General features: G+C 33.0%; 2 protein-coding genes across 6 annotated transcripts in view; both read right to left on the bottom strand.

The window, feature by feature from the left end:
* Positions 1-27,448, bottom strand: part of LOC130891714 (DNA-directed RNA polymerases I, II, and III subunit RPABC3) — a 159,259-nt gene that overhangs the window by 19,791 nt on the left and 112,020 nt on the right. The gene's annotated exons all lie outside the window — the stretch shown is intronic.
* Positions 1-27,448, bottom strand: part of LOC130891712 (uncharacterized) — a 48,832-nt gene that overhangs the window by 7,898 nt on the left and 13,486 nt on the right. For 3 of the 5 annotated variants that reach the window (XM_057796609.1, XM_057796610.1, XM_057796613.1), the window contains exon 1: positions 6,034-26,768. The exons of 1 other annotated variant lie outside the window; for it this stretch is intronic. In XM_057796609.1, the coding sequence (XP_057652592.1) occupies positions 11,896-12,972 (1,077 nt within the window). In that variant the 5' untranslated portion in view covers positions 12,973-26,768 and the 3' untranslated portion in view covers positions 6,034-11,895. Of the gene's footprint in view, positions 1-1,966; positions 26,769-27,448 lie in introns of those variants that run through there. One more of the 5 variants, XM_057796612.1, reaches the window with a different exon arrangement.

Here is a 27,448-nt window from a genome sequence, read left to right as displayed (position 1 = left end):
CTTTATTTTTGCAATATTTAAACAAATTTGGAACTATCTATAACATAACTAATAGTAATAGTTGTGATGGATTTGTATATTTCTTTTGTAGCTGACTAATTTCATTTCTAGTTTGTTAGACTTTAATAACATGCACAAAGCTTCCAATACAAAACATGCATATAAAGGAAAACAAGCTGTAGCACAAAAGCAGCACTACATGCAAATGATAAAAGAATAATCGTTACTATCACATCGCGAGTTAAGTCCTCAATTCATATTAATTCCAAAAAAAGTGAATCTGTTTTTATTTAAATCAATCCATTTACTAAGTAAAAGGATCATAAATTAAGTTGAAAAAGAATTGCTCATTAGAAAATATTATATCAAGTTTAATATATCTTTCTGAGACTGATAGACTAATTCAATTTTGCGATAATTATTCGCCCAAAATAAAGTTTTGCCGATCAAAACCGGAAAATGTACATCACGGATCAGCAACAGTTTTTTGCGGTCTCTGTCAAGTTTCCAATCGCTATTAATTTCGTTAATTCAACTTAATGTCATTTGACGTAAGTCCGCGAATTTGAAAATATTAATTGATGTTTTCAGATATCTGATGAAATCGAATAAGAAATTTTGTGATAAATATTTAAAAATTGGCGAAGGAGCTTTTCAGAACTATCTTTCATTTAGATATTTATCACTCACCTTGAAGATATATATCTAAAAATAACATATTTTTTCTTGTTTATTCATTTACGAGGGTTGTCTGAAAAGTTTTCTACCTTACCAGAAGACGTCAGCAGTGTGTACGGAGACTGCCCCGTTATTTGGGAGATTCAAACTGAATTGAAACGTGTCAGTATTAGCTTGACCGACGAGGAGCGTTCGGAACGGCCAAAAACTGCTTTATCATCGAAAAAGTTCACTAATTGGGACTGGATGACCGTTCTATTAAAGTTAGAGAAATAAGAGATACTATCGGCATATTAAAAATACACCTTTGCCTTATACTGACTGAAGAATTATTAGGTGTAAGCCATCTGCGCATTTGCTCACTTTGAACCAAAAGCGAATGAACATTTCCTAGGTGTTGTTGACGCGGTTTAAGCAAAATGACTCGAATTTCATGCGTCGATTAATAACTGTAGATAAAACTCAAATCTACTATCACTACATTCCTGAAAAGAAAAAGCAGTTATGACAATGGATTGCAAAAGGGTGAACCTGCCCCGAAGAAGGTAAAAAGTTAAATTGTTATCACCAAATCCAACAGTGTAGTACATCTCCGAATAGTGTGCTCCCAAAACAAACTCTGTGGAGATGGATGGAAACATCTGGTCTTTTACCTGCCTTCCTCTTTTACCACCCAACTGCTCGTCATTTAATGCGCGTAGTTCGACTGATGACTAGTCTTTTAACGAGTCAAGGTCATGTCTACACTAAAGGCATTACAAAACATCAGGAATGTCATTGGTGCTTGGAGATGGAAGAAACTGTATACCTTGGGATCGGTGAGTGCCTTGCACTTCGATGGATCAAACAGTTTGCCTAGTGACGTTTGCAGGTTCGAGTCAAGAGTAGCTTTCCAAAAGACATCGGCCTTTGGTAGTTTAAAGTCGGACACGACGGGCTTATTAGAAGGCTTAAGTGCATAATGAAATTTATTTTAGAAGCTCCAAATGAATTCTGTAAATTGGAATAAATTTCAATAAAAGCATGTTTAAAATAAGTAGTGAAGTAAATATTTTGTATAATATCTGTAATTTTATATATCGTTTAAAATAATATGGAAAATATCAAGACGTTGATTTGAATAATGTTGCTAACAGACTGTTTCAGATTACACAAAATGAACGGTTCACTGTTGGTACAATATTTGAAAATAAAAACACCGTTGATTGATTTTGTGAATCAATTTCTATGTTTTTATGAGCTATACGTATGATGTTGAAGAAATATCTCCGAAAATTAGTATTCATACCATAATTTTTATTATATGTATATTCAGCATTCGATCATTGGATTTCCATATGTTCCAATTTCCTTCAGTTAATATTTGTCTACAAATGACAAATGTCCAAATTAGCGATCTTGGCATAAAACATCGGCAAATTAAATGCAAATATTCGGTTGGTTAGCACAAGCAAAATTTTGTTAATGCTCCTAGACGGTGGTTGCGAAAATATCTCTAAAGTAAAACCGATCTGAGGAAAACAATGAGATACATTTCCAAATCAAAAATATAAGCAAATTATACTTTATACAATTATTTAATACTGATTTGCATTCGACCGGTTTATCTTATTAATGTATGGTAATTTCGTGGACGAGCTTTTTCCGGTAATATATTACGCAATATCGAGTTCTGTAAAATAATTAAATTGATTGGTGGCATGATAACGATTCCATCATGAAAAAAACTGGTTCTAGTATCGATATTGTTTACAGTGAAATGGGTAAATATATGCGAATACGAAATATTTTTGGGATGTTGAAGAGCGATTCGTTAAAATTAGAAAGAAGAAAAAATAGAAATTGAAAATGTTCACTTATCCTGTTTGGTATTGATGTTTTACAAATTACTGATTTTCTTTCCCTAACCGCTTTTCAATCCGTTTTTATAGCTAATTTCATTACCTAGAATATTTTCGTAAATATTCGACAGCTGCATAGTCATATAGGTAAAAGACAAGTTACGGAAAAGGAAGAATAATTTATCTAAACTTCGATATCTGTTTTATCACATCCGTTAAAGAAGAATAATCTAACCACCTTGTTAATATATCTTACTCCCTTACACTATCTCCTCCTTTGAATCCATGTTCCTGGAACATCATTGACTGGATTTTATTGACTGATTTGAATCATTATATCTACTCCATTGTACTCGGTCGATTCTAGTATGATCACAGAAAATCATGATGTGTTACGATGGGTTTTTCCCTTGGAATTCTAACAATACGATAATTGACTTTGTTCATTTTTGTTTCAATAATGTATGGAGTTTTTTTGTCTCCATCTTGATAGTCGGTCTCATTAACTTCCTCTCTTTTAGGTCGCAGTTGTAATATTGATCCTTTGGATATCTTCGACCTATTCTTCTCTTGTCGTATCTTCACTGCCAACATGTATTCACACGACAGTCTGATATCTTTACCAGAAGATTGCAGATGTTTGACATGAAGCCTTGTCTTACGGATCTTACAAGCTGCCTTCAAAATTCCTCTCGTCATCCGAATATATCTCAAAAGATAATCAAAACGCGTATTTCTTCATTCTCCAGAACATTGGCTGAAGTAGCACCTTCTCGATTGGGAACAACACAGGCCACAACTCATTTCACAACAAAGATTTACAGTCCCAACAAATTTCGAACAATTTGTTCGAACAAACAAATCTGCTTTTGTTGTAATACACCCATTTGTAATGATTACTTCTAGAATAACCATCATGAAATTGTCTTCCTTGGAACTATGGGCCGCTTACTTATTTCAGTATCCTCGGTAATTTCAACCATCTTCATGGAGAAACCTTTGTCTAGGATTAATAATTCGCTAAATACCTCTTCAAGGAGAATATGTGGGCACTTCGAGCCCCGTGGGCCCACTAAGTTCCATGAGCATATATTTTTTTTATGGCAGGCTCATTTTATCTTTGGTTCTCCAATTTCTAGGCCCAGTTGTTTGAGGTAACTTCGATATGTGCCAGGATCCCTATAACTGCTCTAGGCAGTTATAATGGTTGGTATGGCCTTCGAGAAAGGAAATGAACATGACTATGATTTTTCTAGGTCTATGCTCAATTTTGAAATCATATTCTTGGAATCCTCTAGTCGCCTTTATACCTGGCTGATGAAGTTTCTAGGATGGGATCTTACATCAGTAAGAATTTCAGCAATAACCTGATTCTCTTTTTTAATATAAAGTTGAAATTTTGAAACATTTTTGAATTGAGAATGCAGTACAATTCCCTACTTCTTGGGTTGATGTGTCAGTAACCAAAATAATTCATATCCATTTGATTTTCCACACTTGATGTACCGTCTCTTGCCATTCATTTATTTTATGTTGTTTTGTTACTACTGTGATACTAAGGCGAGTTATAATCCGGAAAAGATAATTTAGTTTGCCACACACCTCAAAAAACTCTTATCAAAATGAACGAGTAGAATTACGAACTGCTGCAACATACATCCTATTCGGCAGAATTGGACGCAGGAGCACCAGATTGTAAGGTCATAGAATCCACAGGTTGGAACATCACTCGAATAAGTGTTGGAAGTTCAAGAGCTGAATAACAAAATTTGTTTCAAACCATATAATTGTGTTTTTTTGTATAGAACGACAAAACTTATAATCAGTAGCTACATTTTCTTCCCTTGAATCTACCAAACATTTAAGGATATTAATGATTGGTCATTGAATTTATTTGATACACCAAGTAATATCTTAAGATTTTTGAGAGGAGTGAGACAGTTTGTGCAAAGATTAACCTTGATAAAAGTAGTTTCAGTTATCCAAATATAAAGCGATATGTCAAGACCGTTTGGCACCGAAAGAGAGATAAACGTTCAGGCATGTTAGTTATGTAACATATCGAAGCACCTGAAAGGTCGAGTTGCAGAAAATGATACAATGTTGGCATGTGCAAGCGAAACTACTGACACCAATGGTTATCGAAAGCTTGGCAATCGCACTGGAAAATTTGTGTAACATCCACTTAAGCTAAAACATATCGAAGAATTTCTGTATAAATGTGCGACCAGAACGATTTCTTTGTAATGCAAATCGATGGTGATAAATACAGGTAAGGGTCTAGTCCTAAGGATTTCATAAACAAAATCCAGGATTACTTTAGCTAATGAAGATCTGTTCGAATTCATGCAATGCAAAATATTCACCATTTCAAACTTGACAAATAAATTCCGTAGTTATTATTTCGTAAACTGGCTATCTATTTCTATTAACAAATAAGAGTTTTGGCAATAAAAAAATTATTTGAAAGTTGGCGTGATGTAACTAATGTGACTACCTAAATTGTTGGAGAGATGACCTGCGTTGTAAGAGATATTGATTACATTTTTAGAAAACTTTCTTCTTATAACAAACAAAATGAACGCGTAAATGAACTATTATCTAACCTAACCTAACCTAATCATAAATTATTGATTAAAAGGATGTATAAAATCACATTTTGGCGAATGTATGTAATGTATGTAATTTTTTTTAGTTCTCTAGGTTCATACTTCATAATATGTTGAGCTGTTGCATTATTTTGTTTATGTATGAATTTTGAAAAAGTTTGCGTAATCAGTTCAAATTTTCAACTAGTTATGATGAGGTGATGTGTAATCTAACGAACGAATCGCGTGTAGTATAACTAGAATAATTGTTTTGTATTTTTTTATCTATTCGAGCGAATTTTAACGTGTTCTTCTGAACGACAGTGCGTCAGAACACGCACACACTATAACTGTAGTCTCACACGGAAAGAGTAAGGAATTGGAGAAAAGGCACAAATTACAGATGATTATAATGCTTTTACTGATCATATCTATAATAATAAAAAGTAAAAATTTAAACGAATCAAAAAAACACTATTATTATTGTAATTAATAGTAAAAAATTGACGTAATGCATAGTCGTGATTAGAATAACATAACTAATGACATATTGGAATATTTTTAAATAATAATTTTGTTTGCTATAACACGTGCTTACATATACGTTTTTTTTGGAAATGTAGTTACTCAATGTTTGTCTAATATCTGTCCCCCAAACTATTTTTAAATGGAAAAAATGACCCAATTTGCGACACCAAAATCATTCCAACAGTAACTACTGTTAAATCATCGAATTTCTAAATTTAAGACCGGCAAAAAATTGAACATGTTCCAATAGAGCTCACAACCACACTAGAGACGAAAAACAAATTAAAAAAAAAACACTTTTTGCACACTTTTTAGTTAAACTTCAACACTATATTAAAATTATCACTCTAAGCAAAAATTTAAAAAGAAATCAAAAAAAGCTGTTATTGTAGCATCACCAGGAAGAAATCGCACTCAAGTAGAAATCTGGATGCCAGCTATCGCGGTTATGCGACATGTCGAAACAGCTGAGTCTCATATAGCGGGTACACCGCAAATCTAGGAGACTACTCCCGAAATAAAACGCTAACCTTCCCATACGAACGAACGTTAAGCGAGAAATTTGTGCCTGCATGTGCAACGCGGCCTTCAGGACAGGCCAGAATGTAGCAGTCGGTAGTGCCAAGCTATTTTTTTTGTGACGCCATAATGGAAAACTCGGTCAAGATAAACGTCTTTTGTTCAAAGGTAACATTTTCAACATTTCAATGATAATTTTGGATCATTTAAGTGCGAAAATGCTTGAAAAAATCTAGAAAACGACTAAAAAGTCTATTTACATGTTCGATAACCGTGACTTTCAATAGTATCAATTTTAACTTGGATATTAATATAAAAAATTCAATTTGTAATATTCTTAGTGAAAATATTCGCAATTCGACACTTGCCTTATCAAAATGAAAAGGATTAGAATGAAAATTTTGTCATGTATCTATGGTATACGAGGCGTGACAATGCAATAACGATAATTTGGTTATTAACTACGTATTTACAGAAAGTGGTACATTTTAAATAGTCGTCCCACCATCATTAACAATCTGAAGTACCATACACTGCTTCACCGCTCCTCTTAACGTCATTAAAATTGCTTGCTGGTGAATGGACTAAACCGATTCCCTTCAACTGACTCTTTCATTTTATGGAATAGCCACAGGTCTTTCAAAGCCAAATCTAGGCTCTAAGCAGGGCGTGGGAGCAATATAATGTGTCTCTACTAATTTAAAATGATGAAGTCTCAACACACGCTCAATATTTTAGTTTTGTGCACTGTGCTCGATATACTAAGCCTCTCGTCATCTTCCTCCGTCTTACAACCTTCTTTAAACCGCGTTGTCCATTTATGCACACGAAGAGTCGGTAAATATTCCTCTCTATACATTTCTTTTAAATTTTCCACAATTACTGACGGTTTTAAGCAAAAATCTTCGTTCATTTTACTGTCCCACAATCTAATCACATACTCAACGCACGGAATACCTGTAGCAGAAACAAGTTCAAACTTGTGCAGTGCGTTGAATCACTTTAGTAGCTACCCTCGATTGCATAGATGCTACCCGTACAGCAATAGGAAGCAATTTTTGTTATTGAATCAGGTCCAAATCCATGGTGGCTCTTCTGAAACAAAGCACTTCCAATTGGTCAAATTCTAGGATTTTTTCCGTGTGTTGATAAGAGGCAAGCAATATTTCAGTTTGGTTTGGTGATGACCCTGCTAGTGTTGTATTTGTGAACCGCCTGCGGATTCAAAGATAGCGAATGACTCAGATGAGGGGCGATTTGATTCTGAAGCATAACAGCGCTCAGAGTCAAGGGTTAGTTGTGGTCTATTGCTAGTTTATAAGGCAGTAACATCTGTTTGTAGATATCCGTATCAAGTGAAGCCCTTGTAGTCTATCTGAATTTATTTTTTCCCAAAAAGATTTTTGTAGATTTTTGACATGTTCTTAAAGTATAATTCTATGAGCACATGAAATTACTTTTTCGATTGTTTTGAAAACAGAGTATTGATTTCACTTAAACTTATGAACCTTAAAATATTACTATTACCTATTTGAAAATCAGTACATTTGGTGTGTAATTGTAAACAAAAAACTATTAAAAACGAATTCGCTACACATACTGGGGTAACAGAATACAAATTTACAAATGTTTCTGATTCATGGGGGCAAAGTCATGTAAATCTAGGTGATTCTTCTTAATATCATATAGAAAGTGTTTTTGGCATTTGTAAGACCCCAATGTATATTAGTTTATTATTATATAACTTATTTATTTATATTATCTCTAGATATTAGATTTATTTGTTTTCGTGTGGTATGTGATAATAATATCCGACATAGAAACGCGCAAAGTGCTGTTATCAAAGAGCTCGAAGTAAAAATAAACCGTTTGGAACGGAGAGTTAGTGACAATAATCTGGTTTTCATGAACCAACGTCAGAGGATGATGATATATGTACAAGAATCAGACTGTTCTAATATAGAGCGAAATGGAGAAGAAAAAACGACAGAACCAAAAAGCGTAAATTTCAGAAAAAAAAAATGTATGAATCATGTTGGATATTAGAAATATCCTTTTTATATAACAGTACATTTTTATTAATTTCAAGTTCCTTTTGGTATAAAATTATTCTTCTGATATTATATCGCTTATGAAATTAAGTTCTTTGATATTAAAACCTAATAGGTAGTTATAATATAGTCTTTTACAGCCCGGTTTATATCCCATATATGATTTTACTATGGGCCCAGTATAAGCCCTATAAGCTCTAGCTTGAAAGCCATTATTGGCCTAGACTTGGTGAGACTCGGGGATGATAACAATATCCGTTGCTTGGTTTGCAAGCCTAGACCAGGCCTGGTTGCCTAGATAAGCCCAAGATTGATCTGCAACTCTGGGCCAGGCTGGTTGCTTGTAAAAATAGATTTTTAATATATTGTTAATAAAATAATATATGACAAATTTCTATTAATACACTTTACTAATTAATGTACATAAAAATATTAGTTAAATAATTACACATAGGTATAAAGAAATGATACTATTTTTAATTATATTTTATACATAAAAGAATTTTATTCATAAAATTATTACTTTCAATGATGAGATATCTATTATGGATAAGATATTAGCACAAAATTTTATATAGTTATTGAGAGTTCTGCCCAGCTCGGCAGACTATAGCATGGCCGAGGTCGCGTTACCCAGAGTTCAATCAGGCTTGGATGAATATGAAATGGCCGTGGCTAAGTTACCCAGACTTCAACCAGGCCATTATTAATTTGCCATAGCCGGGCCAAGCTAAGCCTTGCCGTTAAAGTCAGGGGACTCCTACATGGGTTTTGTTGAATTATTTATGATTTATCTTTGACAGATGTTAATAAAGAACTTATTACATAACCTGTATTTGTTACAAAGTTGTATATAAATAGAATATTGTAAGGCCCGATACCTAACACCAATACAAAAAAATATTTCCTCAACAACTTGCACTAAGAGAAACTTCGAAGAATTATTATCAATCCATATTACGAGAGTTTATTAAGAGCAGAACTAAATTGTTATCTAGACACAGAAACAGTTTCTTAGGAGAAAAATTAAGAAACTTTGCGAATTATAGTGTTGTCAGAAGTATTTATTTTAGAGCCCCAAACTATCATGACACCTTGATATATATTATAACTTTTTCAATGAGATTCTCAAGTTAGGACGAAAGTCCAGGTTCAATTTATTTCCTCATCTTGTCTTACGTGGCACTTTATTTAGCAATAATTTATGAATGTCGAGTTATATAAAAAATATATTGAAATTTAGTAAAATAGTTTTGTGACAAAATTGTATTTAAGAAAGTTCCTAAAAAGTAGGAGTCGAGGATTACACAAATTCACGATTTGTCTCTGAACTGCTTTATGTTATATTTTAAAAAAAGGATATATTTGAATTGATAATAAATGGAAGGAAGTTGCGTAAAGAAAATATTAACAGGAACTGCTTTATATATGTATAAATAATGAATTAGCAATGGTTTATGCATCGACGCAATCAGAAATTGGACATTGATCAGATTTTTTAATCCTGCTACCGATAACAGAAAAAACAAATAATGGAGTATAATAATAGGATATAAGAGGTTTTTAAAAAAATTCTGTGAATTATTTTAATGAAAACAAAAGCAAAACGTTAACAAGGTAATAGTGATAAATCTATAGATATTAATTGGCATTTATGGACTATTCCTTTCGGCAGCATTTTATCTTGCATATGAAAAGCGATTTATGACGGGGCGTGTTATAGTCATAAGTCTTTTTCATGTCGTTCTTTTCACACATCTTTTGACAAATGTTTCAGTACACAAATCGCTTTTTTAAACGAACATGTCTACTTTTTGTACATTTTTGTTCTTAAAGACTCATTTCTACTTTCGCAATAACCCATACTACATGTAAATGTTCTTCGAAGATATGACACGGGCGTGTTTGGTACTTTTTTAAACTTGAAACTTAATGTTTAACGACATACATTACAAATATGATATCATTCAAGTGGCCTCAATAGCAGATTGATGACAGGTTGAAACGTGTCATTGCTTTAATCTTGAGGGTAGAAAACATATCAGTTGTATGGATGTAGCGAATTATGGTTTTTTCATGATAAAAGCTGTTTTTAAGAACATAAACACAAATTTATTTTCACAAAAATACAGAACCGAAAAATTTAGATGGAATACTAATTATGAAGCTGAAGAATAATGTGGAAACAAGCAATATATATGTATTATGAAATAAATGGTGAATTTAATTCTTATCACATGAAATCGTTGCGTTTTCCTCCCTTCTTAAAAATGAAAAATAATGGAATTATTTTCGGGTTCTGAACTTTTTTCTTCTAATACAATTTCTATCTCTATAACTTCGTATTAATAAAGTAATAACGTAAAAAAGGGGATAATAATTATTGTTGCCAAAAGTGTATCAATTATGGTCTTCGTAACTTCAGATTCTCTAATTGGTTTGATGTTTCTTATAACTCTATTACTATCGTTCAGTCTTTTCAAATCAATTTCGTTTGAATTTGGGAATGTTATGTCGTAAGTTTCGAAAAATGTTCGGTAGAAGACGGCACTAAAAGAAGAAGGAGCTAAAACGAGATTATATTGAAAACTTAATATATTTTTTCCAAAATTTCTGTGTTTTCTTTGTTGGGCCAAGTACTTCTCCTTGTAATTATTCGTTATTATATCTCTATGACTTAATTGTATTTGGTTTCACAACCCAGTAATACGATATGTCCTTTTCTGTAGATCAAAAAGATTAATAAAAGTTTCCATTATGGAACAAAAGTGATAGAATGTAAATTGTCAGCACTAGAATTAAAATATAAATAATGCCCGACACACCATCACGAATATTGCGTAATCGCAACATCAATCTGAGATTAATAGTTAGGAAATAATAGCTACTAGAATAATATCGTTAAGCATTTTTATTTAAGTAGCAGACGTGTACGGAAAAGTTGACGAGAGTTAATTGAAATAGGTTAATCCTAGTTTAAATATGATTATTCAGTGAAACCTGGTTAATTGGGTTCTCAAGGGACCAAGACATATGTATCAATTATTGAGGGTTTCCCATAATCCAGTTTTTCAAAAAAGCTGGTTTAAAATTATAGTTGTCTCATTTACAGAGGTCGAAATGTGCCGTTTTGAAGGTAGAAATGTTGATAAAAATGCGAATTTTTGGTGTTATGAATTCGAAAAAAAAAAAAATATTTGTTTGTACTTGATTGCTAGTTGCTGAAACCTGTTTCTCGATAGAATAAATTTGATCAAAAATATTAGAATTATTAATATTTCGAAATACTTGTGTAAAGTTTCTAAAGCTTACATAGCCTCACACTTTGAAATTTTCATTGGAGTCTCTTCACAGTCTTCTACTTTTTCTGTGTCTAAAGAAGAATACATAGCAACTATGTCATCATCATCGCGCGACTTTCCACAATCATAATCTGATAAAAGTTATAAGTTTTCAGATACTGATAAAGTTTTATATTTACGTTTGGACATTTTGGACTTTTATTTCCTTGTTCTTAGGTCAAAGCCTGAGATAGTACTGACAAACAAAGCATACGCGAAAGACGACGCGAAATATGTACAGGGTGCGGCAGCATAACTTCCTTTTTTCAAAAGTTAATAAAACTTATTGTATGAATCAGAAAATTTTTATTCGTTTTTTATAATACAGGCACATACATAAAGTTTTGTTTTACTGAGTTTTGAAGATCAAATCAGTTAGGTGACGTCCCCCATTCTCCATACACTGAGTAAACCGATTTCTGGCGTTTGTCATGACTCTTGCCAGCATAGCAGGCGTTATGTTGGCAATTTCTTCCTGGATGTTCGTCTTCAAATCTTGTAGGGTCCTTGGACGGTTCACATACACACGGGATTTCAAAAAACCCCATAGGAAATAATCACAAGGGGTCAAATCGGGAGAGCGGGCTGGCCACTCCAAATCGCCCCTAATTGAGATAAGGCGCTCTGGGAAGTGTTCCCTCAAAACAGCCATCGATGTTCTTGAAGTGTGTGCCGTTGCTCCGTCTTGTTGGAACCAAGTGTCCCCTAAGTCCAACTCATCTAGCCGTGGGAAAAAAAATTCCTGTAACATGTTTACATACCGGTGCGAATTCACTGTCACTGTGACTTCATTTTCCTCAAAGAACCAGGGACCAATAATTCCACGTGAGTAAATTGCACACCACACTGTGACTTTAGGTGAATGCAAAGGCCGTTGATGCAATTGTCGAGGATTGGTATCAGCCCAGTAGCGCATGTTTTGTTTGTTTACGGATCCACACAAATGAAAATGGGCTTCATCACTAAAAAAAACAATAGCGTCCTCAGGAACGACTTCCAGAAAAACCTCACACGCGTTCCTCCGAGAATTGAAGTCACGTTCAGAAAGTTCCTGCACAATTGCCATCTTGTATGGATGAAAATGAAGATCATCATGAAGTATTCTCCTCACAGAACGATCGGAAAGTCCAAGGGCAGACGCATGTTTGCGCGCAGAACGCCGTGGTGATCGCAACACTGAAGTTCTAACTAACTCAATGTTCTCCGGTGATCTAATGGGCCGAGGGACTCCAGTTCTTCGTCTTGTCACACTTGCAGTTTGTCTGAACGTAGTGACCCACGTAACAATTGATTTCCGGTCCGGGACAGGGGCCAAGGGGGCTAAATTAAAGCGATTCCGAAAGGCGCGCTGGGTTGCGATCACAGAACATCCGCTCGAAAAGTAAACCTCAACGGCAAACGCACGCTCCTCACTGTTCCAACGCATGATGGCGACTGAACTGAGAGAGAGAGAGAGAGATTCGTTGTGAAAATTTAGGAAGGAGGGTTTTTTTTTTTGGAAATTTGATATGTTTTGCTTAGGCCCTGATATAGGAATTTTTTCCTCTGCAGGGCTGGGTGTGGGGATATTTAGTTGGGAAGTGTTTGCAGGCTGCTTCTAGCGGTGCAGTTATATTTTTTTAGTTCAAGATTTTTTTTTTCTTTTTATATATTTTTTTTTGGTTTTTTTTTTATATATTTTTTTTGTTTATTTTTTGTTTTTTCTTAATCTAATTGGGGGTGGGCGGGTACAGCTGCGGCTGTATTATTCCCTATCGTCGGACATTTGTCTGGAGAATCGGTTCTCCAGGTTGCAGGGAAACCGCAGAAAACCTGCAACTCCGACGATCGATGACAGTGGGAAGGGTGTTGGGGTTCGGAATTTATCTCACTGATATAGGGGAACTATCGAGGAAATTAAGGTAGATTTCCGGGAGATCCTCGTATGCTGTTGCAAGCAGTCGAAGAGGCGGATAAGGGAGCTTTTTATTGGGTTTTGAGCCTAGTGGCCGCATATTGTTGGTCCAGGGGATGAGGAGGGTCTCTTTGGCAGCGGAATTATCTGATTCGATGGTTCGAATCACATATCGGGCTTGGAGGTCATTTAGGCGGCTTGGAATGGGGGTTATGTCAGTATTGACATAAACGGTGTATACGACTGAACTGTGCCGGGACAAAACTTTATAGTCCCCCCTCTCGAACGAGACCACTAGCACTCCGTTACGACATCTACCGACTAAATGGCGAACTTTTTAAAAAAGGAAGTTATGCTGCCGCACCCTGTATATGTAAACAAACATTTCAAAATGTGTTAAAACCTGATTAATTTGTCTCACTTATACAGGTAATTGATCTAAAGAGTCTTAATTATAGATTTTAACATCAAAACAGTCTTAGAATTCAGATCTCATTTAACAAGGTTCAAAAAGTCCCATTAACAGAGGTAATTTAATGAAAAAGAACCGGGACCTCATTGCAACTCTCAATAATAGAGGTTTCTCACTTATCCAGGTCCCACTAAACCAGGTTTCACTGTATACATATTCTACGTCTCAAAGTTAACAATACATCGACTTTTTAATTTTAAGTATGTTTTTCACGAAGAATTTAAATTACAAACTACTATTTCCTATTTTACAAATTTTCCGTATGATTCTACAGATAATTTTTTGCTTCAGTAGTAATCCAATTTAATCAATTAATTTGAAGTCATCCCATAGAAGACAACAAATTAGTAGAACTACTGAAAACAGATCCCATGGGCTGTTTTCACTTTATCACTTTGCCATGTATATATATATTGATTTATTTCGATTTCGATATTGACATTGAAGAGAATATTAATGAAATTATACCAAAAAATACCGTTTACAATTAAAAATTTCTATGGAAAACATTTATGAACTTTTGCAATTATAGAAAATACCAATTAGATGAAAATCGGACGGCGCACACTGGGGCAGAAAGGTCCTATACCTGGCAATAAATCGAGAAAGTAATTAGCAAAGAAAGCCTACTTTTCATAATTTTTGTAAAAACTAATATCCCCTTCATTATAACACAAGTAAATGTTATTATTAATCCCAAGCATTTACTACCCATCCCTGAACTAAAGTCAATTTTCTACGGATAGTGTACGTGTACTTTCGTAGATTTGAATTTTGAATTTTTTTTTGGTGTGGATTTAAAGCTATATTTTCATAGTTTCTGTTCGAATTTCAACATGGAACCTTCGACTCAGGTATGTAACAACATTTTAATAAAATTATATCCGGTGAAAAGTTTATGTATTTAGTTAATATTATTCAAAACAAAAAACAAAATAAAACAATATTATTTTAACATTTTCCAAAATATATATAAGCTTTTAGTTGAGTTCCAAGATAGCTCATGTTTTCAAATAATTTTTTTTATAATTGGTATTATTTTAGCTTTTCAAAATTTTTTAGTTTTCTAGCACTAATTTTTTGTATATGCACTGATGAAATGAGATAGTATAATGTTTTAATTTTATCATTATTTTATTTCAGGAACGAAATCAAAAACCATGTTTATTTCAAGGAGAGAGCTTTTCAATATTCTCAGAATTTCAGATAAAAATGAAATTGATGAACAATTTAATTATTTAAAAAATGAAATAATGAAGCGAACGAAACGTGAAAGTGAAGAGCTTTTAAATCGCTTAAATAAAACTTTATCATATTTCAAATCACAGTTTAAATCGCGTTGGATGAAAGCGTTTAGGATAGAAAAAAGGTTTCTCAAAAATAATGCTGAGTGGCTTGATATATCAATTTCATTTACAATAAGAGAAAATGTAGAGACTCCTAAAAGGGAAAAAGGTCGCCCAGAAATTCCATTTGAATCTTATTCCGAGCAAACGAAACACAAAACAGTTGAGAGAGTCTACATCAATAAATGTATTAAATTATGCCACTCAAATGAGTTTAAGAGCTACTGGACAAACGCAAGCTTCAAAAGTGTTAGATGATATTACCAGCACATCTCCGAAACGTGCGAGTCGATACAGACAAGCATTTGAGGAGTCGCTTGAGAAACAAATTATGTCAGGTGAAGATACTCTAGTGTGTAGTCGTGAACAAACAACCAAAGATATTTTTAATTCATTTTTACTGAGTTATGACCCCGTAATAACCAGTGAAAGAAAATTTCAAAAGATCAAAATTAAGTGTCTTCCTAAAGAAGCAAGGGATTTATTAAAACCGGGACTTCTGTAACACTGTGGTTTTGACAACATTAATGGAATGTAATATTTGTATATTTTTTGTATGGATATGTAATCACGTAAATAAATAACTACAAGAAAATATTCACACCTTACGACAATGTCTTTTTGAATTAAAATAAAACTCAAAATGTTAACCATGTGTTTTATTTATAGTAAGAACATATCCTATTAATAATAATCAACTAACTGGCATATATTGTAGAGTTCCTGATTTATTGCCTTTTTGCCCCAGTATGCGGCGGAAGAATTGGGCTGTCAACATCAGAAGACAAGATGGTTTAAAGAAACTACAGTCAAATCCATGTGGAACCTAATAAGTAAGCTGATAAACTGATTCTATACGGCAAAAACTGCAATCAAATACCTGTAAAAGGAAGCATAGTCCGACGGCATCATGTCCCGTAGAAATAACAAAAATAAATTTATGGAATGTGAATACCCATGAAAGGCTGCATTAGAAATTTTATCACATAGTCGTGGTAGAATTAGATTGGCGAGCTGGTGAAGCTGCTGCTTGCTTGACTGATTTCTTTTTCAACGAATCAAGTAACGATGGTTCTGTAATAAATCGAGTTGAATATAATCCTGTATACAGCAAGACTTGCCAAGGTGGTTCAAAAATTAGTACTGAAAGCAAATGTTTTGTAGAGAACATCGACATTAACAAGGTAGGATAATATGCCCATTGGAAGAAATACGATTCAAAATTGGGAAAAATATTCTGCCGAAGCTATTAGCTTGAATACCAAGGAATAAAAAAATAACTAATCCCTCCAAAAGATAGACCGCGGTTAGTCGATTGGCTAATAGTGGTATATAAGCAACAGCTTATAAAAATTACGGGTCACAAGAATGCCAACTCAATAAAATTCTACTTGAATATTGACGAAGAACATCGTAATCAAATTATTAACAGCATGCATATTGGAAGTTATAGAAATTAACACAACTGGATCTACACTTTTCTAATTGTTCTATTGTTAATTACACATTTATATAAATTATTTTTGCTCTGTATTTTTTCTATAATTAGCAAAAAACTTTCTGAAGCTTGTTGCTTATAGGCAACAACAACAAACTTTATGAATCTGTTATTAAATTTTTTCGAACAATTATCATTGTCCTTGGGTAGTTTAACAAATATTTTTTTCAAATTGTTATCAATTATTGTATATTATATGAAATAGAAACCAAATCCAAAGAAAAAAACGTTTATTTTCGTAAACATTGTACAAATTCAAATAATCACACTGGAAATTTTTCATGTTTTGTTTTTCCCGAAATTTTTGGAAATAGTTTAATTTTGTTATATCTAAACTAAAAACGGTTACTACAACCATACAGTAACATGAACTAACTTTGGTCGAGACGTTGACTAAACATCTAAAAGGACTACAAGGATGTTACAAAACTATGCACGATTCCATATTGCATTAAAATTTTTCAATGACTGTATGGTTCGAAGATAGTTTTCGGTTCTTCTACAAGAACTAAAGACAATTTTCACGAAAGCTTATCCTACATGTTTTGCTAGTTTCCTTTTGCTGGTGAGAGTAGAGAGAAATGGTAATATAGTCTAAGAGTTCGATTCATTTAGCGAATCGTAAAATATGTGAGTTTCATTCACGCACAATGTTCGTTTCCGTCCCTTGTTAAATATCTCGAGATCTAAGTTTCCAATTTATTTGTAATACCGTATAGTACCGTAGATTATCCACGGGTTTGTTCAACGATTGTTTCAAAGCTATTGCTTAATAACATGAACACTCCCAAAATCGTTTAAGAATTACAAAAAGTTATATTAGTGGTTTGCAAGATTTCGTTCGATGATTTTTTGGGAATATTGATTTTTGCTCGGTAGATTGTACACCCTTTATAGTAAATTTATGTTGATTAAATATTTACCTCGATGTAAATCTTCAACAAATAATCTTTATTTTCGACTACAAAGGAATCCTAACATGGACAAACTAGAATCGACATTCAAGTTTTTTGCGAGTAGGTATTTTATTATTTGATATTATCAAAATCTGTTTAAATTCAGATTTTATTTGTATGTATGTGTGTTATAGATCTAAATGACTCACACTATAGCAATGCTGTTATTACTGAAATTATTACAAAAAAATCTAGAAATATCAAATTGGTTTCTAACATGAAACAAACGTCGTAAACAGAATTTTTTTTGACAGCAAAATAACAATAGTTGCATACCTATAAAACTCGATTAATAACAAGGTCGTGCATTATTGAGGTAAATATTGTGTTTAATAGTTAGTAATAAATTATTTTGAAATTTGAATAGTGTAAGTGTTCCAATAAATGAGGTAATAAATTAGTTAATATCTTAAAGCCTTTCTAATAATATCTATAACGTTATTGTTAAAAATTCCATTAACTAACAGTAACTTGATAACTCATCTAGACCAAAATGACGAACAGTCTAATGAAAAATTCATATTTATAATCACTGAACACACTATTTTCACTAATACTAAGGCTCTGGCTAATCTCCTGCTCGTTTTCTCAGTCATGAGGATCGTGACTTCTTTGAAATGTCCATTCCCTATTCTAATCTTTCCTTCTACGAGTATATTTCTCAATCTTTAGCCTGGTATAATGATACGTGAAGGGGATGGTCAGGAACTTATTTATTTTGATCAGACCATTTCATAGTCGATCAGCCTGTACTTAATTTTTCCTATCTCCCATCACTATAAGCCTAATTATATAGTCTTCTACCTACGTGTCAAAAATATCAGAACATTTTCTTCGTGCATAATGATGATAGTCTGGTGGTAACATATCACTCTTCCAGTATCGACTGATTAGAACTCTTCGTAATCCAGGGAATTCTAAACAAAGCCGTATGAGAAGATTGGGAAGACCAATGTTCGGTTATGGTTAGATACCATTAATTGCGAATTCCAAATGCTGCTAAAATGTGTACTGACGAATTGGCTAACCACCTACCGTATTCACCAGATCTGGCTCCCGGCGATTTTATATTGTAAACGCCTATTTTGAGAAGAAAAACGGTGACTATTATTTTAAAAGGGTTGAATAGGTTAGAGCATCGCTGGATTATATAGACTTGTTGAAAAATAAAAAAAGATTATGGAACGGAATGTCTGGTTTATTTGTTAGGCAGGAAACTTTTGGACAACCCTGGTAAGTAACGATATAAAATGTGGTTCGTAGTGTATCATGGGCGGTATTTTGACATTTTGTTGATACTTATATTCAATTTCCAATATTTGTTTCCTAAGTAGTAGCCAAAGTATCTGTATTCCTAATAGAAATATATAATAGTAGAACGAGGGTTGCCACTTAAGTTTTGAGATATGGCTACACTGATTTGAATATGTCAAATCTTACATTGTCATCATGGAGTTTCACATTTTCAATGGTGAACGTACTCAGAACGTGTTGTCATACGAATACTATTTGAATTGTTTAGAGTTACTTAAATATTCATATTGGTCAAAAAATGGAATTAAATCCAGACTTTTGACGTGGATTAAGCCAACAGCAGTGTGCCGATCAAGTCGCTTTGACTTTGGTTATGAAGTACCATCTCTAGCCACCGTTTTGCGCTCGTTTGCAGAATTCAATCGTGATCGCACTTCGCTACAGGATGAATTTTGGGAAGGTCGTCCAAAATCAGCTATTGTGCCAGAAAATATCCATGCTGTGCGTAAAATGATATATAAGATCGTCATGTGACATATCGTGAGATTGAAGCATACTAGGGCATTAGTTCCATTCCCATACATTAGATATTACATGAACATTTGGCTGTCAAAAAGATTTGTTCGCATTGAATACCGAATAAATTGACAATCGTTCAAAATCAGCTCGTGTCGATTGGTGCAAAGAAATGCTGTAAAAATTCAGTCGCGGTGATTCAAAAGATGTCTATAAGATCGTAACAGGCGACGAACCATGAATCAATACATATGAACTCGGAAACTAAACAACAATCGATTGTATGGGATTTTCAACGTGAGCCAAATCCTACTAAAGTTCACGCACAAAGTATTTCGAAGCAAATAGTCGCCTGCTGTTTCGCAATAACTGGACATGTCGCGACTGTTTCATGCTTGGAATAACTGGTCATATTGCCAACATAGAACTGTCAAATATCAAATAAAAGAAACAAACAAAACATTTTTGAATAGTTGAAACATCGAATCGATGGGTTATCTGCCGTACAGTCCTTGTTTTGCACCCAATGATTTTTTCTTATTACCGCAGACCAAAAATAAATTGCGAGGTCAACGTTTTTCTACCTCTAAAGAAGCGGTTGATGAGTTCAAATCACATATTTAAGAAGTACCTCAATCGGAATGGAAAAAATGCTTCAAACAATAAAGCCATATTAACTTATAAATATTTTTTTTATTTGTCTATTTCATAACTTAAGTAGTAACCCTCGTATATTATTACATAATCTAAAAATTATAGAACCAATTTGTGTCACACATGATTTATTTTATAAAGTGTTATACAATATCTTGGTTATACAAACAATACTGCCGGTATTATACGTATAGTCGCGGTCGCTTTGTTTTAATTTATTGTAATATATACTAATAGAACCTGATCCCATTGTAGTTAATGTGTATTGAAATGTAACGAGAATGATTGATGTTCTCAAAGACATAACGTCATTTGTTTTGATATTTGATATAAGGTGACTCAAGTTTTCTTAATTGTTTTGCAAAAACAACAATCTAATTAATTTGTAATGAATCAGACACTGCATATTTGCATATTAAAGGTGATCAATCACCGTTTAACCTGAAGTATAGAATAATATTTTTCTTCCTTTCCACAATTGAAGCGTTGAAATATCAAAGAGGTCAAATGCCAATTTTGATAATTTTCAGTTGTAATCATAGAAAGGAGCCAAAAGTCATTGGGCACAACCTAAGAAAGGAGCGATCTGACAACGGTGTATTTAGTACTTTTACTTTTCATTGCCAAATGGCGTTCGTGCCAAGTACCACGTCGGTATTTGGGTGCCAAGTGCCACGACGTGACTAGATGTATTGCAAACAAGCAGCACAAGTAATTTAATTAACAACATTGGCTGTGTTTTTGCTATTATTTTATTACGTTAGTGAAAATAAGCTGAAATATGGAAACTGGCCGACGTCAGTCAGTGGCAGAGGCTCAAAAATAGTTAAAAATTGTCTGAAAAGCATATCAAACCCGCAAAAATACGAAAATTCCAGCAAAATCCCAACCAAGTTTAGAGGTAAGTGAATTCCGTATTATCTTAATTAACGGGATGAAGTAAAATATGCAACTTTTGTAGATTCACAAGTTTTACTCAACGCCGCACAATATTCAAGGAACCTTTTTGATAGGACTTATCCAAGTGGAACCAGTGAACAAACGTAGACATGGGACATACAATGCTGCTCGTGATAATTATAGACAGGCTACCATGCACTATACTGTTCCCAATGGTACTGGAAATCTCGTGGAAGTTTGTAAGAACAACTTCATGAACTTCAAGAAAAAGACTTTTTACCATTATTAATAAAAAGAAACAACCTTTGTCGACAAGATAACTCGTACTTGTGGTATAAGTTCACTGATGATATTTTATTTATAAGCCAACATGTAAATTATATTCCGCGGGATGAGTCTCACTATTCTCGGGCCAAATTTGCTAGAGAATTTTTAAGCCAGGATTTAAATATTTTTCGTTTACATAAAGCATATAAAGATCGGCACCCAGAAAGTCTTGTAACGTATCGGTTTTACCGTCGCATGTTTTTAAAATATTTTCCAAATCTTTCATTTAAGCCGCCACGTACAGATACGTGCAAATCTTGTGACCGATTAAAGTGTGAAATTCAGGATAAAAATGAAGGTAGTTGCACCACAGAAAAGTTGACACTTCCACTTCTGCTATGAAAGCAAACATTTTACAGTCTCAAGAACCTGAGAGTACGCGCCTAATACTATTTCCATAGATATGGAGCAAGTTTTGTTTGTTTCTAGGCTAACACACTCTGAAATGTTTTATTTAAGCCAGTTATCATGTTACAACTTCTGTGTAAATTTTGCTGATACTAAAAAATCTTATATGTGCCTTTGGCATGAGGGATTTGCCGGACGGGGTGGTCATGAGATATCCTCATGTTTATTAAGGGTGTTAAATATGGGCATTGCGAATAAAAACCATTCAATAATTTGGAGTGATAACTGTGCTCCTCAGAACAAAAACCGTATAAGCTGTGGACTATTTGAAACAATAGAGCACAAGTTTTTATTTAGTGGTCACAGTTTTCTACAATGTGACCGCGACTTTACTTTAATAAAAAAGCGCAAAAGGTAAGTCAAGGCAATGGTACCTGGTGACCTGAACGATGTTATAATGAGGTTTGAGGTACTTGAAATGTGTAACCGATTCTTTAATATTCAGTCTGCTGCAGACACCATCATTCATATAAAAAACGTAAACATTAGTAAGATTGTCCATCTCAAGATAGATCAAAATCACCCTGGTGTCCTTTTTACCAAACAAATTTCTAGCATTGTGGACACAGACTGTAATATTCAAAAATGGCAAACAACCTACTGATTTTATTCACGTTGTTTTATGTAAACTCCCAGATGACAATAAAGTATCAGATAATAAAACAACCATTTATTATCAATGATTAGTTAGAAAAAGGGGAACACAAAGCTTTTTATAAAAATCTGCTTAATGTAGTATAAGGCACTTGACCCCTTTCTCATTTCGTTTTTTTGTAATTTGTCATTTTAGACTGAGGTAATTATTATTAGTTATAGTTGTAAAAACCTATGTAGCAGATATCCATAAGTTATAATAATGTATGTTCTTTTATGTTTTTAGATGTGAAAATACGAATAAACATTTTCCGTCAATAAATTTTATTTCCATTTTTGTTCCCTTTGATATTTCAACGCTTCAATTAATATTTCTAGCAGGAATAGATATTTTAGTAATAGTTTTTCCTAAGTTTAAGTAGATATTGAAGTCTAAAGCAAATGCAACTATTCGAGCACGACGTGGTAGCCAGAGTGCTTAAAATCAGATCCGGATTAGCCATGAGATCAACTTGGTCATGGCCTGGGGCAAAAGCTTGAGCGGAGCGTAGGTCGGGAGTAAAATCGACAAATTTTGTATATCCAGTCGTGACATAATAAAACTTTCAGACTTTACGACAAGTAGATTTAAAGATGAGGTTAAAAACCTTCTTACCGTACTTAAACCGGACAAGCCGTTCTTTTAGAATATATTAAACGTAGATAAACAAAAATTAACCAAATCTTACTTTGATGAATCACAGTTTTTCTATAGGCAAGAGAGTTTCCATTACTCACTGTAACTCAACGTACTTAATCCTTTATTAGTGTACAGTCTCTGCATATACTACCTTTTTATTTGTGTATTAGCGTTTTCCATACAAATGATACATTAAAGGCTGTTTGAGAGATTCATACTTTCCGCCATGTTACTGATGTCAAGATGTCAAAATTTTACATAAATCTGACAATTATGTAATACTCGTAGAAAAGTTTTTACGCTTTTAGTAAATATGAAACCATATTTAAACATTAATTTTTAAGCGAAAAGGCAATGACAAAAAACGAGGAAAAGTTTTATTTCAACTAAACCGAGTATGCAATATTTTGCGTGAAAGGTTAAATACGAAAAAGTTACCTGCAAGGTAGCTGCCGCGATTTCTTTATATTGATCAAAAGCTCACAGAAAGTTTGGATATCTTGAAACGTAATTCCAAATGAAGTTTTTTAAATCGATATGTCACAGTAAATTTTGGGTACATCATTATAGTCCAGAAACAAAAATACATTGATAGAAAATAACCGCATTTATTGAACAAAAATTTCTTCTATCATCCGTATATTCAATCATTCGCTATTATTGCCTCATCCGCCATATTCACCTGATTTTGTTCCCTCCGTTTACTTTCTGCTCACAAATTTTAAAAAATGGAGAGTGATGTCAAAAAATGCACAGGTAATGGTAGAAACGAACATTAGAAATATTATATTTCGGATGGTTTGAAAAAGCTGGCTGCTAATATAAACGTATATAAGTTTGTTTTTTTTCTTCTATATTTAATGATCGGAGTTAAAGCCCTTCATACATAGAAAATGTTTTATTTTTACATTTTTTAGCGAATAGCCAATATTTGTAACAAATTGCAACTATTTGCATTTCCTATAATTTGAAATGTCATTCGCTGTTGTAGCATGATTGGTATACGTTGTTTTCTTCATAATCATTATTTTTCAAAAAGTATAAACACTTGAGACTTGAACGAGTTTCAATATATTTAACATTTAATATATTGAACGTTTCAAACTAATTTTGTATTATTGATTGTTAGTTTCACTGATAAGAGTTATGCAATTATCAGGTTCTGTATTTGGATGAAGTAGAAATTACTTAGACAAATAATAATATCACGAAAAAAACGATAAATATCACATAACAAACAACACACAATCTGATCAGCAATATATATACAGCACCTTTCTTTGTCATATGTGCAAGGACTTAACAGCCATCAAATTATTTTAATAAATATAATTATTCGGATTATAACAATACCTGAGAATTGAACCTACTGTGTATGCCACCATTCATACCTTCAAACTGCCATATTAGCTAAACAGATCTCGCCCTCCTTATAACTATCAAAAATATTCCTATGCCTCACCCGTACATATTATTTTTATAACCACTGTCCTATAAACGCTTAATTTTCCTCCTTCAATTATGATTACAAACCATTCCTCATCAAATTATGAAAGCTCTTAGTTAAATTGCAATTAAGTGTCGATTATTAGTTAACTATTATATTGAGAAGAACAAGAAGCATCTCATTATTCTTTACTTGACGATTAAAAAAAACTCAACAGCAGTTGAATAAGACATAAAAGACATAGCACATCATGAAAATATTTCAGTAGAATTAACTATAAAAAAACAAAAACTGTAAATCTCAATACTACTAATAACATATCATATCATTAATAGCTTCGTTCGCGGTAGATAACTTTGACACGTTCCGAATATATTCTGCATATTTTCTGGATGTGCAAGCTTCTTTCAGAATATGTTCTGAACATACATTTCTCCATGAACGATATATGAACATTTGAATTCAAAACTACCTATGAGAATAAAACGTATCTAATTAACTGACCAAAGGTTTATTCTTGATATTTTTAAGTATAAAGTCAACTACCACGTTTTTTAAATACAATTACGTAGAAAACCACAAAGGTTAGAGGTTATTTCGTGGTAAATATCACGAAAAGGATACGCCAGATTGAAAATTCTTACCCATGTGCGAGGGTACATTGGACGAATTCGGAATTAGAAATTTGTCTTTCACAAACACATTGCATCAACAAACCACAAAATAGCAGAAAAACCATTCGATTGTAGATCCTTGATGCAGAAATGATCATATACATGAAACAGGCAAATATTGAAAACGATCCAAACATAAGTGAACGTAATTGATAATTTCTGGATAGATTTCAATGTAAATATAAATAATTTTATTACAATTTCAAATATGATAATTAAGGATAGAAAATCTTTCACAATATATAATGTCAGATTGTATATTGTTAAAGGTAAAAATTAGCTCGAGAATATTTTCTATTGAAAAATATCTACAATGGTTTAAAAGTGAATGTGATTAAAAAAACTGATATTGATATAGGAATATGAAACCTTACGGGGCCTAGTTGCTGAGATATATGGTGTTCAAAATTTGCCATAAATCAAGAACGGCTTTAAATTTTTTTTTCAAATTTGGTGTCAAATATACTCTTTAATAAAGTAATATTTTGACTTATACTAACTTTGGAAAAATTTACCCAGTGGCGCGCTGTCAAGGTTAGTTCTAGTCACTTCTATCCCCCTATTTTTTACGCCACTGCAGCAAATTCTTTTTTTAATTTTGTTTTAAATTACCTGTTTATTTTAGTTAAGCAACTAATAGCCTTTTATATAGCTAAAATGAACGGTATTTTAGAAATTTGCTTCTAAATAAAAGTCTTCAAGCACGTAAGTTATTTACAAATCAATTAATTATTCATAATCTCAAATGTTCAAACAGTTGGCAGCTTACTTTAATATACTTATAACACCGTTTTGTCATTGAAAAACGTGTCTGAGAATAAATCTGGATGGGATTGAATGATTTCTGCAGCAGCTTGATTTCTAGCTATTAGATTCGATGATTGTTACTTACACTAAGGACTTTATATAGCCCCATATAAAATAATCGATAGGATTTAAGTCAGGTGATCTTGGAGGCAAACAATTGGGTCCTCCTCGACCAATCATTTTTCTCTAAAACGCCTATTTACGTAATTTCTTGCTGCTATAGCAAAATGAACAGATGCCCCATCGTGTTGATAACATATGTGTTATTATCCAACCCACATTAACTGAATTTTTATGCCGAAATCCCCTTTCACGAACAAAGTGTGGATTTTCTTCATCCCAAACATGACTATTTCTAGAGTTGAAACATGTAACACTTGTTATTTTAAAACTTTCCATACAGTAGAATGGTCCACTCTTAAAGCGCGACCTACAGTTCGAGTACTTAAAGATTGCCTTTCAAAAATATTATTTAATATTTCCTCTTCAACACGATGGGGCATCTGTTCATTTTGCTGACTTAAATCCTATAGATTTTTTATCTGGGGTTATAGGAAGTCCTTAGTGTACGAAACAATCACCGAATCTGAAAAAGATCTAATAGCTGTGGCAGAAATAATTCAATCCCATCCTGATTTATTCTCAAAGACACGTTTTTCAATGACAAAACAGTGTAATAAGTGTATTAAAATAAGCGACAGTTTGAACATTTGAGATTATGAATAATTTATTTGTTTTGAACTACTTATGCTTAATCATTATTCGAAATAATAATTAATTTGTAAATTACTTACGTGCTTGCAGACTTTTGTTTAGAGGCAAATTTCCACAACAACGTTTATTTTAGCTCTATAAAAGGCTTTTAGTTTCTTAACTAAAATAAACAGGTAATTTAAAACAAAATTAAAAAAAGAATTTGCTGCAGTGGCGTAAAAAATAGGGGGATAGAAGTGACTAGAACTAACCTTGACAGCGCGCCACTGGGTAAATTTTTCCAAAGTTAGTATAAGTCAAAATATTACTTTATTAAAGAGTATATTTGACACCAAATTTGAAAAAATTTTTGATTTAAAATTTTGAACACCCTACATTTCAGCAACTAGGTCCCGTGAGGGTTCGTATTCCTATATCAAAATGAATCATTTATTGAGATCTCTCTGTGGTAGAGCGTTGTCGGTCGAATATAGAAGCACCCTGTATAGAAACACGTACTTTTTTATTGTAATTTAAATTTAAAGACATTTAGGGCTGATCCATCCTTAAAATTACTATAAAAATGTATTTAGAATTTTAAACAACTATATATATAAATTCAATAAATATTTTTTTGTTGTAAACAATTTGAAATGGCACATCCGAAAAGCAAACTTTGAACCTGTATGTACATAATATCAGAACCTACATCTCCAGTGATAATTAGTACAAGATTGTACAAGATTTTCGTTAAGAGAAATATCAATTAATTTTTTAAAAAAC

This window comes from Diorhabda carinulata, chromosome 3, assembly GCF_026250575.1.
Source record: "Diorhabda carinulata isolate Delta chromosome 3, icDioCari1.1, whole genome shotgun sequence".
NCBI classification, from domain to species: Eukaryota; Metazoa; Arthropoda; class Insecta; order Coleoptera; family Chrysomelidae; genus Diorhabda; species Diorhabda carinulata.
The sequence above is the reverse complement of the archived record's forward strand: the minus strand, read 5'-3'. Positions and strand labels throughout refer to the sequence as shown.